Source organism: Atractosteus spatula, chromosome 17 (assembly GCF_055471065.1).
Source record: "Atractosteus spatula isolate fAtrSpa1 chromosome 17, fAtrSpa1.hap1, whole genome shotgun sequence".
NCBI classification, from domain to species: domain Eukaryota; kingdom Metazoa; phylum Chordata; class Actinopteri; order Semionotiformes; family Lepisosteidae; genus Atractosteus; species Atractosteus spatula.
Window position 1 is genome coordinate 16,665,819 of NC_142722.1, and position 22,441 is coordinate 16,688,259.

At 44.1% G+C, this 22,441-nt stretch overlaps 1 protein-coding gene across 1 annotated transcript; it reads right to left on the reverse strand.

Annotated features, from left to right (window-relative positions):
* Nucleotides 1–1,194: 1,194 nt before the first annotated feature.
* On the reverse strand, nt 1,195–21,411 carry brap (BRCA1 associated protein). Its single transcript, XM_088935791.1, has 12 exons — nt 21,130–21,411; nt 16,878–17,039; nt 16,550–16,763; nt 14,752–14,941; nt 12,461–12,574; nt 11,779–11,927; nt 10,914–10,989; nt 9,759–9,897; nt 9,071–9,180; nt 8,676–8,765; nt 7,232–7,335; nt 1,195–5,348 (listed from the first exon to the last, which is right to left on the reverse strand). The coding sequence occupies exons 1-12, from the start codon at nt 21,206–21,208 to the stop codon at nt 4,994–4,996; spliced, it is 1,782 nt and encodes a 593-aa protein (XP_088791917.1). The 5' UTR covers nt 21,209–21,411; the 3' UTR covers nt 1,195–4,993.
* Nucleotides 21,412–22,441: the final 1,030 nt, after the last annotated feature.

Sequence of the window (22,441 nt, forward strand, 5' to 3'; positions counted from 1 at the left end):
AAGTTCTTGAAAAATTCGAGGCAAAAATGAGAATTTTGTTACGCCCAAGCGGTCTGGACCTCTGCGATGGACCGATGGACTGGCATCCCATCCAGGGTGTACCCAGCTTTCTGGGAGAGACTCCGGCTCCCCCATGACCTTGTATTGGATAAAGCAGTGGGAATACAGATGGTCAGGACCTGAGCTTAATGTCTCGTTCGAAGGTCAGCACCTCCCACACCCCAGTGCTCCCTGAAGCCACACTGAAGGTCTGGTTTGGAAATAGTGGACCCGAGGGTAGGGCGCCCCCTAGAGGTTCTGGGTCATGCTGAGACCCTAGTGTTCACCTCCAGGCGAAACGCAGCCAGGCCACAGGAGGGAGAGGGCAGGGCTGGAGCTTTCACAGGCTGTTGGGGCCGAAGAGGTCTCCCGCTGGTAGACGGGATCCTGGAGAGCGAGTCTGACTGAGGGTCACAAGATCGCGTTCTGCCCAGACCTCCAGGCGGGCTGGAGCCTCTATCCAGGTCAAGACCTCAGTGAAGCCGCACAGGGCAGCTAGAGACACTCAAGGAGTACAAAGGATTCAAAATTCTAGTGTCCGGGCTCCCGTCAAGACATCAGCACGTAGCATGTGGATTATTGACCGTGCCGTTTTGACAAGAGTCGACTGACAAGTGGCCCGCAGCTTTCTTGGCGAGTGTTGCCTGGATACAGAAGCTGTGAGAGCCGGAGGTGGGCTAGTGTTTGGTTCAGCCGGTTGAAGAGTTTAACCCTCATTTGAAGAAGCAGCAAATAACATTTCAAAAGAATTTAGAGACAGTTTGTAACTGGGCAGACACCTGGCAGACACATTTAATGCAGATGGGGGCGGGGTCTCACAAGCAGGTAGTAGAAGAAATTAAAATATACCAAACGGGAAAGGCGAGGGTAGAAGAGGGTACTTATACAAAGGGCTTAAGGGCTGATGGGATGAATCGTTGCAAAGATCTCATTCAGCCTTTTCTTGCAGATGAGATGCTTGTATTGAGGCCGGGGGGGGTGGAACAGCCTCCTCTCATTTCCATACCTTTCTTATTGGTGTAAAATCAGAGAGGGGGGTGTACTGTAGCTGTCTTCATATCACACAACCACACATTCCTTTGTCCACTTGTCCCGGGACTGTAATGTGCCACACTACACTGCATTTAAAATAAAAATAGCCAGACAGGTTAAAACTACATACCACATTCTTGAAAAGTTTATTTCCACACTTCCCAAAAAAACCAGGGAACAGCTCTTCACAATGTGTGCTCTGTTACACCCGTCGTGTGAAGGGCACCAGGTTGATGCCTTAGTACAATCTGCACCATGTCAGCGTCCTCAGTAATTAGGAACGCTGTGCGCTGTGACACGTACAAACGGATTTTGCCCCCTTCCTCCTTGTATATATACACACACACACATATCGGTCATTTTTCAGTTTAAACCCACACAGTTTGGAGCTTCTTAACACCAGCGGTTCCCAACCTTGGTCCTGGGGGTTGTTCTTTCATCCTCGTTGTCAGTTACAAGATTGAATTTATAATGGACTTCATCACACAGGATTAATCTGAACTGTGTGACTGTTGTCAGATGTTAGCCTGCGGGAGGTAGCCTTTTAACTACTGCATTTCCTAATTAAAATCAAATTCCAAACTCTTGAGTCTAGAGAGGACCGCAAACATTCCAATCAAGCACCTTTTTTAATTCAATTAAGCTGTCAATTAAGTAATTAAATGCAGCTGGAATGGAAACCAGGTGTGTGGGCCTCCAGGACCAGGATTGGGAACGTTTGCTTTGTATCTTAGGGTTGCAGATTTCCAAGAATCTGGCTTGGGCCCACAGTACTCAGGCTAACTAACAGCTAAATGCAGATTGACTGCTATCAATTACCACCTACAGTAGAATGTTGTATTTTTTTACACTGCATACAAGACTGTAAATTGTATATTGTTTTCTACACTGTATGTTGTATCTTACTGTATACTGGAAGATACTCTCTTTTTGTAGTACTGGCTTAAATAAAAACAGTATTGTTCTCTTTACCTGTCTGGATGCTGAGAGTACAGGCGTGAATAAGAATTAAAACGTACTTGTTATAAAGGGCGAATTACCTCTACACTCGAACCCCACCTCCAGTCCAGCCCAGGGAGAGCGAGGAGGGCCAGACGGGCTCCTCGCTCCTGCCTCCTCCCCAGCGCCCGGCAGGGGGGCTGGTGCTGCGCAGAGGCGTGGAGGAGCTCTGACCTGACGGGGCGCTGGGAAGCAGGCTCGTCCCAACCCCAGCGACAGGGGAGGGGTGCTCTGCTGGTCGCTCTGCTCCGCTTTGAGCCGAGGCTCAGCTTTGCAGTGCCGGGGGAGCAAACCCCCGTCTGAACTAATGGAGCCTGTATAAACACCATGGCAGGGAACCTGAAAAACAAAACTGAGAAAATGTAAGGGAATATTAGAAAGAAAAAAAAAGGTCTTTATAACTCTTGGCTTTCGATTTCTTTAGACCAGAAAGTGACTCAGATGACCCAAGGAAGGTGGCCATGGTAAGCAGGAGATGTAGGTAAACAGGATCTAGTCATATTTGGGAAATAAATGTGGACTCCTGCAGAATATAGTATGTAAAACACAGCAATGCCCCAGAGAGGCCATCCCCACTGTCAAGAAAATCAAGACAAATGTGCTTTTCACAAGACAGCGCAGAGAGAGCAGTACTCTTTCAACAGGTTTGAACTATATAACCGAAATGAGTACGGCCCAAAAAACACCTGACGCTATACATTCCGTCATTTCGGAAAATACATTTTCAAGAGGAAGCGCAACGCTGGGCGGGGAGTGTTATTTTTTGCAGGTGTAGGCCGTCATTCCTTGACTGGGGAGAAGGGACAACGACTTCGCGCTCTGATGAAGACCTGTGGCGAACGTCCTCGCGCTGCCACGCGTGACCCGGGTTCGGCCGGACAGCCGTACGGGTCTGGCACCAGATCCTACACTCCACTTGAGAGCGGTTCTGAACAAACACGGGCCACCCCAGTACCTAGACAAGGATGTCAAGTAAATACAATGCAGGAGCCTTCCGTTACTCATGCTTCTCTTTGTATGAGATGAGGAACCCAATCTGTGGCCAAAAGAGGAATATCCCGTCTCGCTAGCCCAAGGGTAAAAACCCTTTTGCAAAGTGCTCACTTCGGGATGGTAGAAACACAACACCAACAAGCCATTCCATATTTCAATCTGCAGCTGCGACAAGTATGATACAACTGCAGCACAATGTTACAGTGGCGCCGAAACACACACATGGCACTGGAAAGGACGATAGAAACAACAGGAGGAGTGGGTCTATAATACAAATTGCACATTCCAGATGAATAATTTTGGGGTAAAAATGAAACGTCATCTAACATTACCAATAGCACATGTACAACACTGAGGTGAGTATATTAAAATGGTGCCACTGACAGCAGAAGAGCCATCAAAAAGTTCCAAACTAACTCCCAAGCATACATTTTCTACATGATCTGTGACAATCCAACAGAGATCTCGCAAATCATCTGGCGTGTGTAGTAGACGTAGCTGCCCAGAAACCTGCCCTTGGTGTGGTGTGGCACTTTCTGATGACTTGCCTGACGATCAATGACACTGAGGCATGTCCATATTATACTGTATCTGCTTTCACTTTATATTACCAAAAAGATTATTAATCTATAATGCATAGCTTGCAGTGTATCCCTTCATTACCCTTGAACTGCAGTGCTGCAAGCACCAGCTAAGCCAGGTTCTGTGCTTCATACAGAGTGGTCCTGACAGTCCTGCGAATATAGTGTGGGTGCTCTTTTTCATGTAAAGTAATAAATTCTCCCCTCGGCCTGAGCCAGGTCTTTGTGTCAAAAAATTCAAAATTGTTACAGCACCATTCACCACCAGTAGCCACAGAGATATACAGCAGTTGACAATATTGAACAATGTGTCTACAGTTTCCTGCCTACACACCTGTGTTGCTAAGAGGGAGGGCAGTGTAGTTTAGAAACCCCTGCAGGTGAGTTTGGGTACCATTAGCAATAATAATGCACTTAAATACCATCACTAAACACAGATATTCTACTTTATTCAAAACTGAAAGCAGCTTAAACTGAGATGTTTGGAAAAGGAAGAAAACTTTTCCAGTGCAGGAGCAGTGGAGTGTGCTTTAGTTTAGCGCCCAGGAAGAATCAGTGTGTGTCCTGCATGTGCTGATGAAAAAACATTTACACCTAAAAGAGAAAACCATCAGGTCGCCAGATCAGGGCCCTGGTATCAGATGCTGAAAGAAAAAATGTCAAAAAACACTGGATAACGTTGACAGTTATTATAAAAACTACATTGATTTCATTATAATGGTATATGGGACAAAACAGCAATCCATGAAGAGTATCACGGCTTTTCCAGCAATTGTCAAGTCAATCAAATTGCATTTGGATCAAATAGAGGAAAGTATGATGGGTCAAATGGATTCCTTTGTTACGATTTTCTAATGTCCAAAGATCTAGAAATATGTTTTCTACACATTAATAGCAAATAAATATCAGTGTAAAGCTTGACTTGGCTTTGAATCAATCAAAAAGAAAACAGACATCAAAGTCATTATGTAAATGGATACTAGGACATTGCTATTGTTTTGACACAGACTTCGACAAGGACACGTTAAGGACGATGTGTCTGCTCCAGAAACATCTTTTGCAGGAAGAACAAAAAAAAAGAGATAAAGCTACACCGAGATCACAGGGAAGGGAAAGAATAATGTGGAAAACCAATCTGATCCGGCTTGTCAGCATCTCCTCGGAGAAAGGCTCTAGGAAAAAGCGGATTATCCACAGCTCTTCCTGGTCTTTCCAGCCACGGTCTGGCTGTGGCCCCTGCATCACTCTGCCGCTGGCGTCCTGCTTCCAGTTCAACACGCTTGTACGAGACAAAACAGCCCCGATTGCCCACGACGATTCTGGTTTCGCAGTCTCTCGCATTCTGTCCTCTATTTGCCCCTCTTCCCCCGGCCTTTCCTGCCGGCCAGCCTGCCGGTGCTGCCCGGGCTGGGGGCGGGCGCGGACGCGATGTTGATCTGCCCCTCCTGGATCTCCTGCCGCGCGTCGGCCGGCATCTGGCTGATCTGCTGCTGGGTCTCCAGGTAGAACATGACGTCGCGCAGCTGCTCCTGCAGCTCGGCGATGCGGCCGTCCTTGTGCTCGGCCAGCTCGCGCACGCGCCGCTCCTCCTCTCGCAGCTGCGCCTGCAGCTGCACCTGGTTGGCCCGCAGGCACTTGTTCATCTCCGCCTCCTCCCGCAGCTCGCCCCCGAGCTTCGCCAGCCGGCCGCTGAGCTGCGCGCACCTGCCAACACACAGCCGGGAGCGCGCGGTGAGGAAGAGGGCGCCAGGTCCGAGGCCGCCATCTTTAAAGCAGCCCCTCCCCCCAAACCACAAGGACACATGGAAAAAATTCACTGCATATTTCTAAACTCACAAGCTATACACCTCATAAATTCTTCATTCGTGGTGTTACAGGGTGTCTCTGGGCTGACAGGTGAGGGCCTAGGAGGTGAGAAGCCAGCGGTAAGTCAGGAAAAGATCCTGAGCACATCACCTGTGTGGAGCTTGACATATCCCCCCCCACTCACTGCAAAGGAGACGCTATTATGAAACCTCAGCAGGACTGGGATGTTAAAGTGGTAACCTTAACACTGTAAAAAAGGAGACATAAGAGACGGCAGTAGTTCCACGCCTAAGCTGGAGAGCTCTCTGCCCATTCCTGATCGATACAAACACGGCTTAGGAACACCCCCTTCCCAAGATTCATCCTTTCGCATCCCTCCCTCCTCTCTGTCACTGTCAGATCTAGTGTGTGGGGGATGGGGGGGGGGGGGGGGGGGGCGTGCACGAGAGTCTCATCAAGATGATCTTACCCTCAGATAAACGGGTTAAGAGATTTGCAATGAGACAGGTCCTCTACAGACATTCGCCAAGCAGAAGCCTACACTGCCCCTGGGACTCGTGCTCAGCGGAGGAGATACAGGAGCACGTGTTCTGGGGACGAGCTTCCACCAAGGCAGTGTGGGGGAGACCGGACCCCATAGCCCCCCTTTCTGGGAGTGAACACAGTGCTGACACCTATCAGAGAGCAGTGATGGGGTTGGCACCGCCTGGAGTGGGCCAAAAGGACACAGTATCTGCTTTGGCTACTGGAGTAAGTGATGAAAAAGGGACTTTGGAACAGGAGGAGTTCCCTTACTTTACATAACACAGAGCAGGGAGTCAGGGAGCTGGGGGGGGGGGGAGTCCTTGCAGACCTGGGGGGGGGGGGATGAAGAGACATCTGCAGGTGGAGGTGAGAAGGAGAGATGGAAAGGACTGTGGGCCTTCCACAAAGGCCAAGGACAATCAAACCATCCTGACTGAAACAGCTCCTGTGAACAATGGGACTTTCAGTTCCAGGCCCAGGCAGGAGGCAAGGGGCAAGCAGGTCCCCCCAGTCGATGGGCTATCAAAAATAGTAGAAGGAGTCACTATAGTAAATAGTGAATGCAAATGCTGAAGGGCTTGGGAGGCCAGAGAAGAATGTTTTTACACCACTAATGGACAATTGAAACCATGGCTGGTAATTCACCTCATATATACTTTAGAGTTGTAATAACATTTATTTTTGCACAAAAAAAAATACAGTCCTTTTTACCTACAATCTACCCCACAGCAGAGCGTTCACATCTTATCCTTTTTTTTTACGTAACGGGGAACGTGGAAAACCACAGGCCATGTGGCTCTCAACAGCTGCAGTATTGAATAATATAAATAAAATAACTATTCTTGCTACCTTGCTACAGGGAACACTCAAGATTCAAGACTTTCTAAAAGTTGATCACCAAAAAGGCTAATTAATGTAAGCTTCGTCAACTGTTCTGGATCACAAGAGGCGGAGATAACAAAAAATCTTGTGCTGTTATATATATAGCCTACATCATCTACTAAAATGGGCGATTATCAAATGGATCTGAATATACTACTGATAGGGTTGGAAAATTCAGGCAGCACCAAGGCTTAATATTGAAATGGCTATACAACCGACATGGTCTCTGCACTGAAACCTCACAAATAGCCACATTTGCATATAAACAAGTCCACCCCTATACTGTCGTATAATGTCCTACAATATATAGTACGTATGGTTCACAATGTATGTTAATCACAAAGAGGAGGTTTTGAAGCTTTACAGAATCTTACTTCTTCTCCAAAGACTGTTTTTCTTTTGTGAGCTCACTCAGCTTCTGTTCCAGACTGTCACACTTCTCAATAGTTTCCTTAAATTTAGCCTTCATGTTGTTGATCTGTAAATACAAACAGATGAAAATGCAACATTACTGCCCATCTCTTGCACAAACTAAACTGTGTAAAAAAAAAACAAGAATGTCAACCAGGAAATTCACAGTCATAAAAAGCAGCATATGAAAAAATCAGGCTCAGGAGGAAAACAACATTAATGGAAATGTGTTATTCATGAAACTCTGGTGCTGGATTCTTATTTCATCTGTATGAATAATTCTGAAAAGCATTAATTCAGGAAGAACTGGACATTGCTCTCAAGGGCTTCATAATCGTTGAGGTGTTTTATACATCAATCTGACACATTTGCCAGCCAGCTTGTTTTACGGCTATATCAGCTAACCTGATTAACCCAGACTGTGAAAGACACATGGCCAAATACAAACTTTTCTCTTGCCTATGCTGTTACACTAAATCTCATATACGCAGAGTTTTGATCACTGCTTTTATTTGTGACGTATTATTCAGAAATCCTTGAGGTTTACATCGGAGAAATTTCCTGAAATGTAACTGCACATGTATGCTTAGAAACAGAATCAGGCATGTGTTATCTTATATTAATTCCATTATTACATCATGGAAACAATCCTAAAATCTCTTTCATGTAGGTTCTTCATGGATAGTCAGAACACTGATTCTTTTTGATACAGACTCAAAGTATCCACAAACGTGTGCAGTCAGTCAGAAGTCATTAAGTATAAACCAGAGAACAGAGAACAGAGAAATGTCACCCTTATGGCCAGTAGAAAACAAGTCTATGAACTCGGAATTAGGGTTTCGGAGAGGAGCAAGGGAAGAGTTTCAGTGACATTCGACTGCAGAATCAAGGCGGACGCTGGCCAGAGTTAACCTTCCAAAGAGCCAGAACTGAATAGTGACCTCCGATGTATGTGCACTTCTTTCTTTGTTTACACAAAAACAAAAATTCGGGCCATAAAGGGTGAAAAGATAAGGGCTAGCAATAATTAACAACTTCCTCCAGGGATAAAAATGCCACCTGCTGGCCACATGCATGATTTCCAGGACTCTCAGTATTCTACATTCACTGAAACACTTCTTGAAGCCGAGGAGTGTCGATAGAGGACAGTCCAGTATCACGGCATCTCACGTTCAGCTGCGAAATATAAACTCAATGTCAGACTGGCCTTTAACTGCACAAGCTTGAAGACTGACAGACCGAATACACAAGGGCACAAAAATGAGCAAGACCCCCGTCTGAAAAATAAATGTACTTAATTCATAAGAAACAAGAAGAAAGGGATGAAGTGGAGATGAGAGATTTACACAATAAGCAGCAACGCGACGAAACAGAAATTAAAAAAAAATAAATGTCTGGGATTCTTACCTCCTCTGCAGTATCCTTCTCCAAGTGAACGATTTTATTTTCCCAATAAATTCTCTGAGAGTCCAGTTGACTTGTCAGCAAGTAGGAATACTAGAGAAAAAACAAAACCAGCTGTGGTTGACTCATCCGATCCACCCATGCTCCCTCACGGTACCTGAGAATTCCCTTATTTTCCTGGAAAGGTCATCTGAAATAACTTTTAAAGCCCCAGGGCCACAGGTTTTGGGAATCTCTGCTGCAGTCACATGTGAGATAAGGCAGATCGAGAAAGTCTGAGCCCCCTTAATGGTCAACGGTACCAGCAGCTTGGCTCTGCCCCCCCCCAGGCATCAGTATCTTGGCACACCACATATGGCATAACAAGGAAACAACTGAAACAACTTTTTAAAAATTACCTCCAGCTGCAGAGCATCAATTTTTTCATCCTGGCAGATGTCTCCCTCACATTCATACTGGACAATCTTCCCATCTGTCTTACTGGCGACAAGGCGGTGAACATAGTTATCTAGAAAACAAAATAATGGAAGTAATGGGAAAAAAATACTTTACTGATGGTCCTGTTGTTGTTTTTTTTGCCCTGTAAAAAGCGCAAAGAAAATGTCCAGAACAGTGACTGAACTGTAAGGATTGTCAGAAACAAGTTAAAGGAACATTTTTGTTGGGTCTTGAATAGAGAGGAAAAGGATCATTTCATAAAACCCTGAGAGGTATGAAGCGCATCTCTAAAATGTGTCACAGGTAACAAAACACATTCAACAAAGAAAAAAACACGATTATAAACTGTAAATTAACTAGTTACCTGAATAAGCCATTTACCTATATAAGCACTCGGCATAATTTGCTAAGCTTCATAAAAGGATTAACACTACCTGGGCTACCTTTTAAATATGTAATAAGACTCTATTTTCATACAAAAAAATTGCCTTTTCCACAGTCATGCCAAACCTTGAATGTTTCTACTGTATGTCAAGGCTGTTGATTTCAATTTGATAGGTTTTAATATATAATGCTGCTCGCGAAGAGCCTCTTAGAGTGATTTTAATACGCAAGAGTTCTGTAGTAGAAAGCTCCTGGTCTTTTTACCTCCAGCATAGTCCCACACCCTGTGATTGGTCAGCTGCATGGCGTAGGTGTGCTGCGTCTCTTCAAAGTGCTTGTAGGCGTGTCTGCTGACGTAGCGCCCACAGCCGATGTGCCCGCAGATCAGACAGATCCACAGGTTCTGGAGGGAGACGCGACAAAGTCAAACACAACTAGCGTCCCCTCCAGATGACAGGGGGTGTATTCAGTCCATTCGGGTAAGTAAACCCTCACACTTGGGAAGAGTGTGAAAGTGCTTTCACACTGAACTCACTGTATCTTTATTTTGCGGTTAGTCTTTCAATGTTTATTCGAGATATCAAACGAACAAAAACCACAACTTTATGAAAATTCCCTCATTTGTTTTTCCATCACCTTTCAGCCTGAAACGGGGGGCTACTTTTGGACCTGGGACCAACAGGAGTTATTCCTGTCGGCCGTGTCCACAGGGTCAACTGGCGTTCTACAGTTAAGTGCTGCGGAGATCTGCAAAGCGCTCTGTGGCAAGGGGCTGTGGAAGGCGCCATGACAAAAAAAAAAAAAGGACGGACCATCATGTTGGAGCACCGCCAACAGCCCGTGCTCCGGAGCGCAGCAGAGATGAAGGAAACGTGCACAAGCCCACAGCACAAAGAGCGGGGCTTGGCATCAGCGCGAAGGACCGAAACAGTCAGTCAGCTGCTGCACAGAAAGGAGCCAGCCGACCTCAGCAGTGCTCAGTACAATTCCGCCTCACTGAACACCTGAAGATTCATGATCCATGAACAGCAGAGCCCAAATCCGAATCAGAGTTCTCTGGCCTTCAGTCCAAACCGAACTCATGATGGAGGCCTTGTTCACCAAGATTCTAAAATTATTTTTAAGTGGAACTCTCATGCACATCAATAATACATAAGGAGATTATAAGAAGGTCAAAAAGAAACAGACTCAGACAAATCACTGCAATAATCTTTCTCAATAATCTGTGAGCTCTTCACTGCACTGGGTGTGATCTAAAGACTTAGGGGCCTTCCTGTAGGGAATCACATGTTTTCATCCCACACAGCAAGTGCAATTACCTAAAAACCTAAATGTGCATCTAGAAAACAGCAACAACTGGTCAAATATTATTTTATTGATGCTTTTTATCTTGCAATTTGTGAATTTTATTTACTGTACCTCCTGAACGCCACACTCGAAACATTTGTTCTCTTCCACTGGCTCAGGAGTCTGGCAGTACCTACACACAGGGCACCTGGGAAAACAACAGTGATGTTAATTACACAGAAATTATAGAAAGTCCACACCCCCTTGAACTTTCTTCCACAATTTCATGTATTTAAATGAGGAAGTTTCCTCTTATCTACACACCATACGTCTTACTTTTAAAGGGAAAAATGTTTCTAATGTGAAAATATTCTATATTAAAAACACAAAACTGAAATATCATAATTGGATGAGTCTCCACTCCTGTGAGTTAATACTTGGTGGAAGCACCTTTGGCAGTGATTACAGCTACGAGTCTGTTGGGACAGGTCTCTACCAGCTTTACAAACCTAGACTTGTCATTATTAGATCATTTGTCTTTACAAAACTGTTTAAAGTTCTGTCAAGGTCCTTGGGGAGCCCTGATGGTCAGCAATCTTCAAGTCATGCTATATATTTTCGATTGGATTTAGATCGGGCCACTGCACTGTAGCTTTTGCCATGTGCTTTGGGTCGTTATCATGCTGAACGGTGAACTTGCGTTTCAAGGAAGGTACTTATCTATTAAATCTCTAGCCGTGATCTGATGATAGGTGGACTGAACAGAGGAGAAATATTCACAGTCAGCAAACTCGGATGAAAACAAGATGCATAACTGATAACCCTAATATGTTTCTTTTTTCAGGATTTAGTATTGATCCCAAAGACACCACTAACAATATTTTAGATGAAGGTCCAGCAAAACCTACAGCTCACTCAGATGATCAAGGTGTTTAACAGACTACGCAGTGTGGGCAAGGAGATGAGCTCTGGGCGGGGCGGGGTGGGGCACACTCACGTAGTGTCCTCCCAGAGCTGCAGGCACTGGCTGTGGAAACTGTGGTTGCAGAGGGTGGTCAGCACACCGTTCACGGACTCGTCCATGCGCTCCAGGCACACCGTGCACTTGGGGAGCTCCGTCAGGTCCATGACGGGCAGGCTGGCTCCCTGGAGGAAGAGAACAAAGGCTCTGCTGGGGTCCTGCGGTCATATTTGGACGGGCCTTGGACACTGGTGATGTCCTCCCTTCACTGGGTTGTATTCAAACATGCAGGAGGGACTAATTCATGTGAATTCATATTTACTTTTACAGGGTTAGCAGTATATAGCATTTTTTAATTGTATTATTACTATATTCTGGACATTTTGAATTTGTACAAATGTAAAATTACTGTGCTGATCTATATCATGTATACATATTGTACCTCTATTTCCTTATTGTAATTCTATCCACGAATAATTATTTGTTGTCAATAATAAAATTTTCAAAGACATTATCATTTGGAGTCATTTCAATAGAACTCTCCATTCTTCTTTCAAAACGTGCTGCATATCGATTCCAAAAACAAGAGATCATATTAGGGCCCATATAAAAATTTAACACCCAGGGCTGTGACGTGGCTCAGCCACTGCATCAAACCTGGGTCATGTCACAGCCCCAAACAGGGTTAAGCCAGCTGCTGTGCTGCCAAGGTAGGTACCTCTTCAGATTTAATGACTTCTGCCCTCTCCACATAGACCAGCTGGCAGACCGCATCCTCAATGGAGTTGAACTGGCGCCCGTTACAGTTCGTGTAAAAGCTGTCTGCATCCGCCTGTAAAAGGAAAAGCATAATTAAAAATTGACTAGTGCTGCAGTGGAAATAGCCACACTGGCAAAGAAGAGAGAGATTATTAGGAAGCACTGCAGAGATCATTTATGACAGCGTATCAGACTGCTCACTTACAGGCTGGGTAATGTCTCAGCTGTCTGCATGAAACGTGTGCTGCATAATTTTCATGGCTTAAACATTAAATTCATTTTAAAAATACAAATAGATGTAAGACAATCCTCTTTAGTTTTTGTTTTGTTTCTTCCATCCATCCATTTTCTAACAGCTTTAACCAATTCAGGGTCACATAGGAGCCAGAGCCTATTCAGCAATGGGGCACAAGGGAAGACAGACCCTGGACGGGACGCCAGCTCATCGCCGGGCGCACAGACACAGACACACACACTACGGCCAATTATCCCAGAAGCCTATTGACCCCCCAGCATGTCTCTGGACTGTGGGAGATAACTGGACCACCCAGAGGAAAGCCACGGGAACACAGAGAGAACATGCAAACTCCACACAGATCGCACCCCAGGTTCAGAAGTGAACCCAGGCCCCAGAGCTAAGAAGCAGCAATGCTAACGACTGTGCCACCTTGTCGTCCATTAGTTTTCTACATTAAAAATTGAAATTGTCTGTAAAGACTGTAAAGAGACAGTAATGGCTTTAAAACAAGGATATTCTCTTATACAGCACGAAGAATTTAATGCAACACAGCGATGTGACACAGAAAAGGGGGGTTTTAATCAAACTGATGTTTGATTTCCAAGCCCTTGTGCCCCAGTACTGATACAAGATGCAATCAGCAATCATTATGTCTTCACTAGACCCTAATTTGGCACATTCATTCATTGTCCTCTGGGTACAGGATGATTTTATCTTTATAACCCATAATTCTAAATATGTTAGCCTGTAATACTCTAATACTATATTCAGACTATATATTATATTCAATACTCTGTCAAATTTCATTCTGCTGAAAAGAATATTATACAGATATCTGGTGTTGCAAAAGATGAAAATAAATGCCTAATGATAATGTGTATCAACTGGAAAATTGCAGGATTCAAATGTGAAACAAATGGAGTGATTAGTGATCAACATCTTGTAGTGCCCTTGAAGGACTGATGAGGCAGAACACTCAGCAGCTGAGCATTTCTGTGAAAAATCACACATTTCTCTTCAGTTAGCACAAACGGACTGCTCTTAACTGGGAAACAATTGTCCAAAGGTGTTTAAAGGCACATCATGTGACAGAAAACCCTATAGAAACACTATGTAACTGCCACAAAGGGAGCAGCACTGTGTGAGGCTTTCAAAGTCATACAGGCACAACTGACCCACAGCCTGTGTTTGTACAATATATACACCATCTGTGACCAAGACTGGGCATAAACAGGCTTCCTCAGGAAGGAGACCTTTCACACTGATGCCCCTCATACCCTTTATGTACTCTACTTCTTTTAACAGCTAACATTATATTGTTAATACTTTCTCTTAAATCTCCAATATTTATACCGTACATAACTGAACGACGTAGACACTATTTCTCTTACGATGGAAATGTGTTAATAGTATAATAGTCCTACACCTCAAATGGTTCAAGGAAAACCAAGACCAATCAAGCCTTTCTATTGTGTCAATGGTTAAAAAAAATCAGCAATGCTGTAACGAATGAGCAAGGAGAGGGATTCTGGAAAATAATGCACATTGCCCCACGCCCATTTCGTTTTTACTTAGAAAGGCTTTTCTTATGTTCTCTATGTTTAACACAGGAGGCACATGTGACTGCTGGGGCTTGAGGTGGGATTAGTCATCTCTTGTCTCCCAGTGAAATAGCGCCCCGTGTCACCTCGGGAGACCTGCGGCCTTTCAGCGACTCCAGCGAGGGACGTGCCCCTCTCCTAATGGGCATAGACCCTCCTGTATGTGCTCAGCTCAGAGGAGCCTGTCTGCACTGTTTCGATCACATCTATACATCTCAGCACAAGGAATCCAAATTGGGTGGGTATCTCATATAAAATAACTGTCTATTCCAAATTATAAAAAAATAGTCAAGATGTAAATAATCAAAACTGTTTGATCCACAGGCAAAAAAAATACAATTCCACCCTTTCAGAACAGATTTTCTTATTTTTTAGCAGGATAGCAGGATATGTCAGTGCTCCACCATCTACCTGGGAACTGAACTTGAGCAGGACCATGTACTGGTTGGGCGTGGAGTCTCGGATGATCTTCATGTGCTCCATGACTTCGTTGAAGGGAGCTACGAACTTCATGAGATCGTGGCTCGTCATGGCGGCAGGGACAGCAAGAATACAGAGCATGGCACTGCGGCGAACGTGTTCTGTCAGGGACGTCATCTTACTACGAGCCAGAGAGCACAAAATTAACCCGAGGGATGCAGAGAAATTGAATTACTGAGCTGACACTTTTACCCAAAGTGATTTAGTCTATACCCTTTGATAAAGCTGGACATTATACTGAAGCATCTTCTTCAGGGGAAAAACAGCACGGCTCCACCCAGGACCTGAAACTACACTCTTCCAGTTAGGGGTCCCAGTTCCCAGATGCTTCTCCACCCTGGTCTCCGCTGCTAATAAACTCCAATAAATGTCAGGAGATCACAAAACAAAAGGTTTTTCAACCTGCCTGTTAACCTGATATCAATGATATTTAATCTTGCAATACACACTTGCTGACCAAAATAATAAGAAACGTCTATTCAAGGTCAAAATAATAGGAAGTTCTCACTGTTTGCATCGGCCATAACCATTATTTGGTTACTAACACACCAGCCAGCGACTGAAGATGATCATAGACCTGTCTATAAATGTGACAGATAAAAAGACTGCTCATCCAAACTTCAGCCTTGTTCTTGTATGTTTATAAAACTTATAATCCTGGTGCAGGCTGTGGTTCCTGGGTGACAGTCATAGAAGACTTGAGATTTTACTTACTGACAGTCAATAGGATTTGTGGGTTAGTGTAGGAAATCATATTTGAAGAGTTGAAGTTGAAGAATCTTGAAGGAAGGTTCTTTAGTAGTCAATGGTACTTGAACTTTTTCACTTGTCTTTTGTGTTAACTAGAACGCATGAAAGATAACTATAATCTGGCACAAAATGATAATGAATAAACTCAGAGTGTGCAGCTTGAATGTTCTATTTTTAGCAGAAGAGTGCATACCAGTAAGGCTTTCACTGACTATACTGGCCGGGAAGTTTGGAGATTAGGTTTCTGCACACTAGATGGCACAGCTGAATATCAAAATCTCTTCCAGAAGTTGTAATGAATATAGATAAATCTGCCAAAAATCCTGCCCAAACTCTTGCTCAGTGAGGTTTTCTAGATATTAGTGACAAAGGGCTCTTTCAACTCCCCCATATCAACTACGCCTGCTTCTCCATGAAACAAACAAAATAGGTTACTTAGATATAAAAAGCAGATTCTAAAATTATACTGACAGTATTTTATTCATTATAATTTGATTCTGAGGACATCTGAGGTCAGCACCACAGTGGTAAATGTGGTAAAGAAAACTACTGAATGGGACTCTTTAAATATCTCTTAAACCAAGGCTCTTTCTGAAATCACTCTTATTCGCTTGTGCACTGGATATGTTCTTTGATGGTTTTACACTGAAGCAGATGATTCACAGAAACTTATCAAGCGAAAAAATCAAGAGTTGTGCAAAGACAAAAGGCTTAGGGTCCCCTGAAAATGACTTTAATCAGTTCTATATCCTAGAGCACAAAGTTCTCCTTAATTGTTATATAATTCACACGCCAGCTCCTTTCTCTTCAAAACTGACTTTAAAACATTCATCTTCTAATGCTGCTTATCACGTCCAGATCACGACGCTGCTAAAACTGCTGACAGAACTAGTGATGTTTGCACATGCGACTAGCATAGTAAGGACAAGACTGGTTAAAGGGGATTTTGCAAAAGCAGAACTGAAAGCCAACCACTTACTTGGTTTTGTAAAGATGCATGATACCATGGACAATCTCGACAGAAGGATTCCCGCTGAAGAAGGAAATCTGGTCGGGCAGCTGCTTGGAAGGGGAGTCTGGGACCTGTCCCGCAGCCTCCTTCCCGGTCTTACTCTTTTCTGAAGTGCCGGGACTTTCCTGCGAGTTGCCTTCCGCGTCCCTGGAACTCGGTGCACTCCCAGGATCACTCTGATCTGAAGGTTAAAAAACAAACAAACACGGGCATCACAAAAGTCCCTGCCCGGAGAGAGGAAAAAGGTGCTCCTTCCAGTCATTCACCCGATATTCCGAGATCCGGAAATCCCTACCTTGGCCGGGGCTGATGGTTTCAATGACCATGTCCGACATGACCCTGCTCCCAAGATGCTGGTGTATAATTGCTGTTTTCTCCAGGGTGCTTTTCCCACTCAGACAGGCCTTGGCCGATCCCAGCGCCTCCTCTTTGATTTCATCATCCGACATGTCGCCAGCTGCGCGCAGAGAGGGGGAATATGAATTAAATATGATGATACTGCAGCTACGGGATGACAAACAAGCAGGTGGAGCTTTCCTTTCAGCAGGGCACCACACAATAACGCTCTTTTGCAGCAGATCCACGTGCTTTGTGAGGGATGAACACTGCTGTGTCATAGGTACAATTCACAGAAGCGTGCACACGTTCTGGAAATGATGAGGTCCGTTACATGGCGACTTAAAAAAAGGTCCAGATACAAAAAGAGAGATTGAGACATTTCACACGATTCCAGACCACATTCAACCAAAAGCTTACTTCCATTTAAGATGCCAGAATTGCTTTTTCAATAACAAATAAAGTAAAAGAGAAGTCTTATCAAACTGAACTTGCTGCCGCATGAGGAAAGCATTGTGAACTATCACGATCGAGTAGCTCTTTGTGGTGCAGGGAATTATCTGAACCCTCAGAGCCAACTTGAATTAGATTTAGGCGTTCTTGTGCCAGAGGTGATTCATTCGCACATCACTACAATTCTTCCAGATGCTCTCTAGCACAGAGATGATAGTTATTTTCTCTCTCAGCTGTCGATATTAACCCTGGGACTGAAAGACTCCAAGCATGCTGATCTTTGTGCTCTACAGTCAGACAGTTACTCGGTTATCCGAAAGAGCATTGTCTCACCGGCGACAATCAAAAAATGTCTTTCCTCACTATTAAATATAACATTAGGTGCACAACGAGCTGCTGATGTACAACATTGTACACATTTCCACTGGACATCAGTCCTTCTGAGAAAAAAAGTGAGAAAATGTCAAGAAAGCGTGACCAAGGTTCCACCAGAAAGCATGACCACAGGGACAATGTAGACTTTTTAAAGCATGTCAGATGTATAAAATAGCAGCTTGATAATAACCCTCCATGAGTCCTGGAAGAGTACTGCCGAACAAACTGGACCAGAACCTCCCTATTCCAATCCTAAGACTAAAACCTCCAGGGCGTCCATACAGCTCTGCTCTCAGTTTCTTGATTGGAACCTTTACCCGACAAGCAATTAGCTTGATCTTGTGTTGGTCGCTACACTACAAAAGACAGGGGTCAGAAAAGAAGAGAACAGGGACCAGAACAGGGGTCACAGACAGGAACCAAGCAGCCACTGGGTTGTGGCCCAAAGCAGAAAGTGGGAAATGCAGAAGTCATGTGCTCATAGACAGCTAGACTGCACAGCTGTCTGGGTCCTTTAACTCACAGAAAGCCTGTTAAATTCCCTTTATTTTAAAGTCTCGTAAATTACATTCCAATATTTAACTTGTTCAGGGCTTTAGCCATCTATTGATTTGACAATTATATGTTGACTGCGTAATTTAACCATTTTATTTATTGAATTTTAGGCATAGTAAGGCAGAAATCACTTCTCTGCCCAACTCGCTCCATAACACAAACACTAAAGTATTTCTTTTTACTAATGAAGACTTCTGTAGGTCAGGAACCCCAGAGCTGACCAGCAACCCCAGCTCCAGCTCCAGAGCTGCTCTGACTCCAGTTTGGGCCCCATTACAAACGCCTTTAAAAAATGATTAACTATTTGGCTACTATAAACTTAAACTGTCAGTTAAAAGATTCTGTATTTTTCAGTACACAATTTACATTTAGAATTCTCACTGTGAAAACCTGTGTACTATGCTTTCAAGTCTCTGATAAGAAAAAGTTTAAATGTCAAGATACATATAATATTGCAAAGATATTTTTTATTTAATAAATTCTTCAAGAAAAGTTTTTTTTTTTAATTTTGCATATAGAGTTAAATTCACTCATCTTGTTGTGTTTTTTTTTCTTTCAGGCTTTTCTTTCAGTTTTTAGCCAGAGATAGGTGGTTTATCATGATCACTGTTCAATGTTGACGGGACAAAGGAGTTGTCTTACTGTGTTCTCAGCACGTACCATTAATGGAGCAGTCCAGAGCCCAGCTCCAAACTCTGGAGCTTCAATACAGCTCTGCGCCCTACTTTGCTTCAGGGCTTTCCCGATTTTATTTTATTTTTAAAATATGAGGTGCAGACTAAGACACTAAATGTGTTATTTAATGGGTGTATTTAGAGTGAGACAATGGAGACAGTCGGTAGCTAGAAGTTCACCCAGCTGCCTGTGTGTCACCCAAGCGACACTATTCTGCAGTTTTCTGTGGGATCCTTAAAGCAGTAGTTAAGTGGCATTTTTGGATCATTAAGCTACTGACACCCAAATGAACGAGATGCACCAGTTGGCCTCCTTTTCTTCCTTATGTTCTTGCTGACAAGTGCAACTTCACCATGAAGTCCCCCATGACTTAAAAGCTGGAAGCAAGAAAACGTCTAGGCTCTGAACAGGTTTTTCAATGAAGAACGAGAAAGCTCAAATGGAAAGAAAATCAGAAGATAACACAACCCCGAGACACAGCACTAGGAAAAATCATTCAGACAAGGTGGCAAGGTGATGCAGTGACTAGCACTGCTGCCTCTCAGCGCTGGTGAGATGGGTTCACTTCTGGACCTGGAGCGTTATTTGCGTGGAGCTTGTATGTTCTTTCCGTTTTTGTGCAGGTCTCCACCCACAGTCCCAAGACATACTGGTAGGTTATTTGGCTTCTGGGAAAATTGGCCCTGGTGTGGGTGTATCTGTCTGCCCTGCGTTATGCCAGTTGCTTGCTGGGACAGACTCCGGCTCCCCTCTGCACCGAATTAGATGGTGTGGTGAGAAAACAGATGGATGGAAATTCAGACAACGCTGGTCTGAGCACTTTCGGAGTGCATCATTATTCACAGGTGGAGCAAAAATGGCAGGACAACACCAAACATGCCAATCACTCAATCACACGCTGCCACGTGTTAACTGTATGGGGGTACGCAACAGCAGAACCAATCTTTTAAGATGCGCAGTGGTATGTGGTTTTAGCATGATCATTCAGCTGACAAGTTCTACACGCAGCAGTCTGTTACAGCTCATAAATGTCTCTACACACTTAATACTGTGTAGTTTAAAAAAACTTTCATTATGTCACCCCAAACCATGGTCCTGGAGAGCCACCATCCACTTGGTCATAGAACTGGACTGCATCCATCATTTCAGTCATATAAAAGGTCCTGAAATCTTTTACTTTTGAAGAATATGTGTAATACGCTGATGAATAACGTGTTTAAAGGAACTTCATTTAAACAAATTAGTTTAACTTAACTCAAACAAAAACTTAATGTCCTCTAAATTACTTAATTTAACAAGCCACCTTCTTAATGGATCATGACTACATTGTTCCAGGTCTTCAAGAACTGATGCTTTTCTGACCTCCTGTTAGAAACCCAGCTAAGAAAAGCTAATTCAATGTTTGCTATCTGTGCTACAGACATACAGTACACGAATATCCCGATGACAGCTGCTCAATACCTGCACAGTGGCAACATAAATTACTGCTCGCCATGTAAAACGTATTGTTTGTGTTCCAGAATCAGTGGGATCTGTCGACAGCCAAACCACCGCTTGACATTCCAGATTCAGGAACCTGGAACCAAATCATTAACTCTCTCTTTCTCAGATCCGGAAGGACAGATGAACAAGCAACTCAGGGAAACTTAAAAGCCACGTATATTGTCACTCATGAGCACACCGCTCATGAACAAGAAGCAGAAAGATAGACACCAAACCCGCGAAGCTTCCCCAGAGAGGCTCTATAAAACCATAACATCACTTTCAAGATGACTAAAAAGCTTTAGACGACCTTAAACCTGCCGTGCGGGCACCTACAGCTCGCTGGTGCGGGATCCATCAAGCCAAAGCTCATTCGTCACTGCAAACTGCAGTTTTCATTTGCAATATTCCAGTGTCCGAAGGACTCTGTGCACGGTCTAGAAAACACCAGCCAGCAGTAAATTACATGATCTGGTCCCGGCGATTTGTAATTGAAATCCTGAGCCGTCTGTTGCTTAGGAACAGTGCACGGCACGGTGACTTGCACTGCCCTGAGTTTCACGAAGACGTGCCAGTGGCTGGCAGCGACTTGCCCTGCGTGTCGCTGCCCCGTTTCCACGCCACGCACGACGGGTCGGTGGGAGCGCAGGCTCCGCGGACGAGACGCTCACCAGCGCAGTACTGGAAACCTTCTGGCAGCCGTGAGTCGTCCGCAAGCTCCAGACGGATCACCACCAACGACACACTCATATGTTAAAGGTGAATACCTTCCAAACCCAGACGGGAAAAAAAACAATTAGGGAAATAAAAAATAATAAATAACCGACACAAAACAGGACTGAAAAGCCCTTCCCCAGACGAAGTACGGCGACACAAGACTCTTCCAACACTCGTCAAAACAACACTGACGTAACCCACACGACCCCCCACCTCGTCCCAACTCTTTCCGGGTCAACGCGGCTGCTGTACGTCACGCCCTTAAAGGCGCAGCGCTCAAAATCCGAGAGGTACGTGCCCCTGTGCCGCTTGAAGCGTTTCACAGATGGCACACATCCCCCGATAAAGAACAGTTTCAATGCAGTTGCAGGTCAATCGGCCCAAACGCAGCATTTCAGGCTTTTGTATTAAATTAATTACAAAATCCACAAAGGCACCGACGACAGTCAGCCCAGTGGGTTTTCTTTAGTGAGAGCAACTATTGCTAAACCCTCTGAAGAGATTGTGCAGTTTTTTTTTTAATCAGATGCTTTCAACAACCCTGTTTCTCAGAAATGAAAGTTATATTGTCATTGCGGTATAACAAATTAAAACTTTTTTTTTTAGACAGGTTTATTCACACGCCAAGTCAATTTGTCAAAGACCATATCGGAACTAACCGGCCAACAGATTCCCCAGATTCAATATGCAGCTACAAGAGATCCTTGGAACAATGTTTTTATAACCAAAATGTAAAGGATACACTACAAAAGACTTTGATCTTTTACCACATGAATCCTAGAACGGATTTGTGATCTCCTTATGAGACATTTATTTAAACACGTTTCTGCAGAATGCTTAAGCTTTCTTCTGATTTGACAGACAGTTGTTTGAATTTTCAGAGCTTCTCCACCGCTGAATTCACTTTTATCTACCATCTGAGTTATACTTTGAACCAAAGCAAATTCTAGTCTCAGAAGATGCAGATTCAATACTAGCCAACCATATAGAAAATGTAAAAATAAAATGTACTTAAAGTGCAGCCATCAGACACCACCATTTTTTTTAACAGCACCTTTCCAGGAAAGCATCTTCTTCTCAAGTTGCATTTTCATTTTTTTCTTTCCATCCCATCCCATCCCTTTTCTAACCGCTTTATCCAATTCAGGGTCGCAGGAGAGCCGGGCCCTATCCCAGCGAGCAAGAGGTGCAGGGCAGGATACACTCTGGACAGGACGCCAGTCCATCACAGTGCACACACACTCATACGAGAGGGCCAATGTTCGC

Excerpts from the sequence above, each read along its gene's own strand:
- brap (XM_088935791.1), bottom strand. The coding sequence starts at position 21,208 with ATGAGTGTGTCGTTGGTGGTGATCCGTCTGGAGCTTGCGGACGACTCA. Across the intron at positions 10,990-11,778 it reads CAGCTCTGGGAGGACACTAC|GTGCCCTGTGTGTAGGTACT; the intron begins GTGAGTGTGCCC and ends TTGTTTTCCCAG. Across the intron at positions 8,766-9,070 it reads TTGATGCTCTGCAGCTGGAG|TATTCCTACTTGCTGACAAG; the intron begins GTAATTTTTAAA and ends TTTTTTCTCTAG.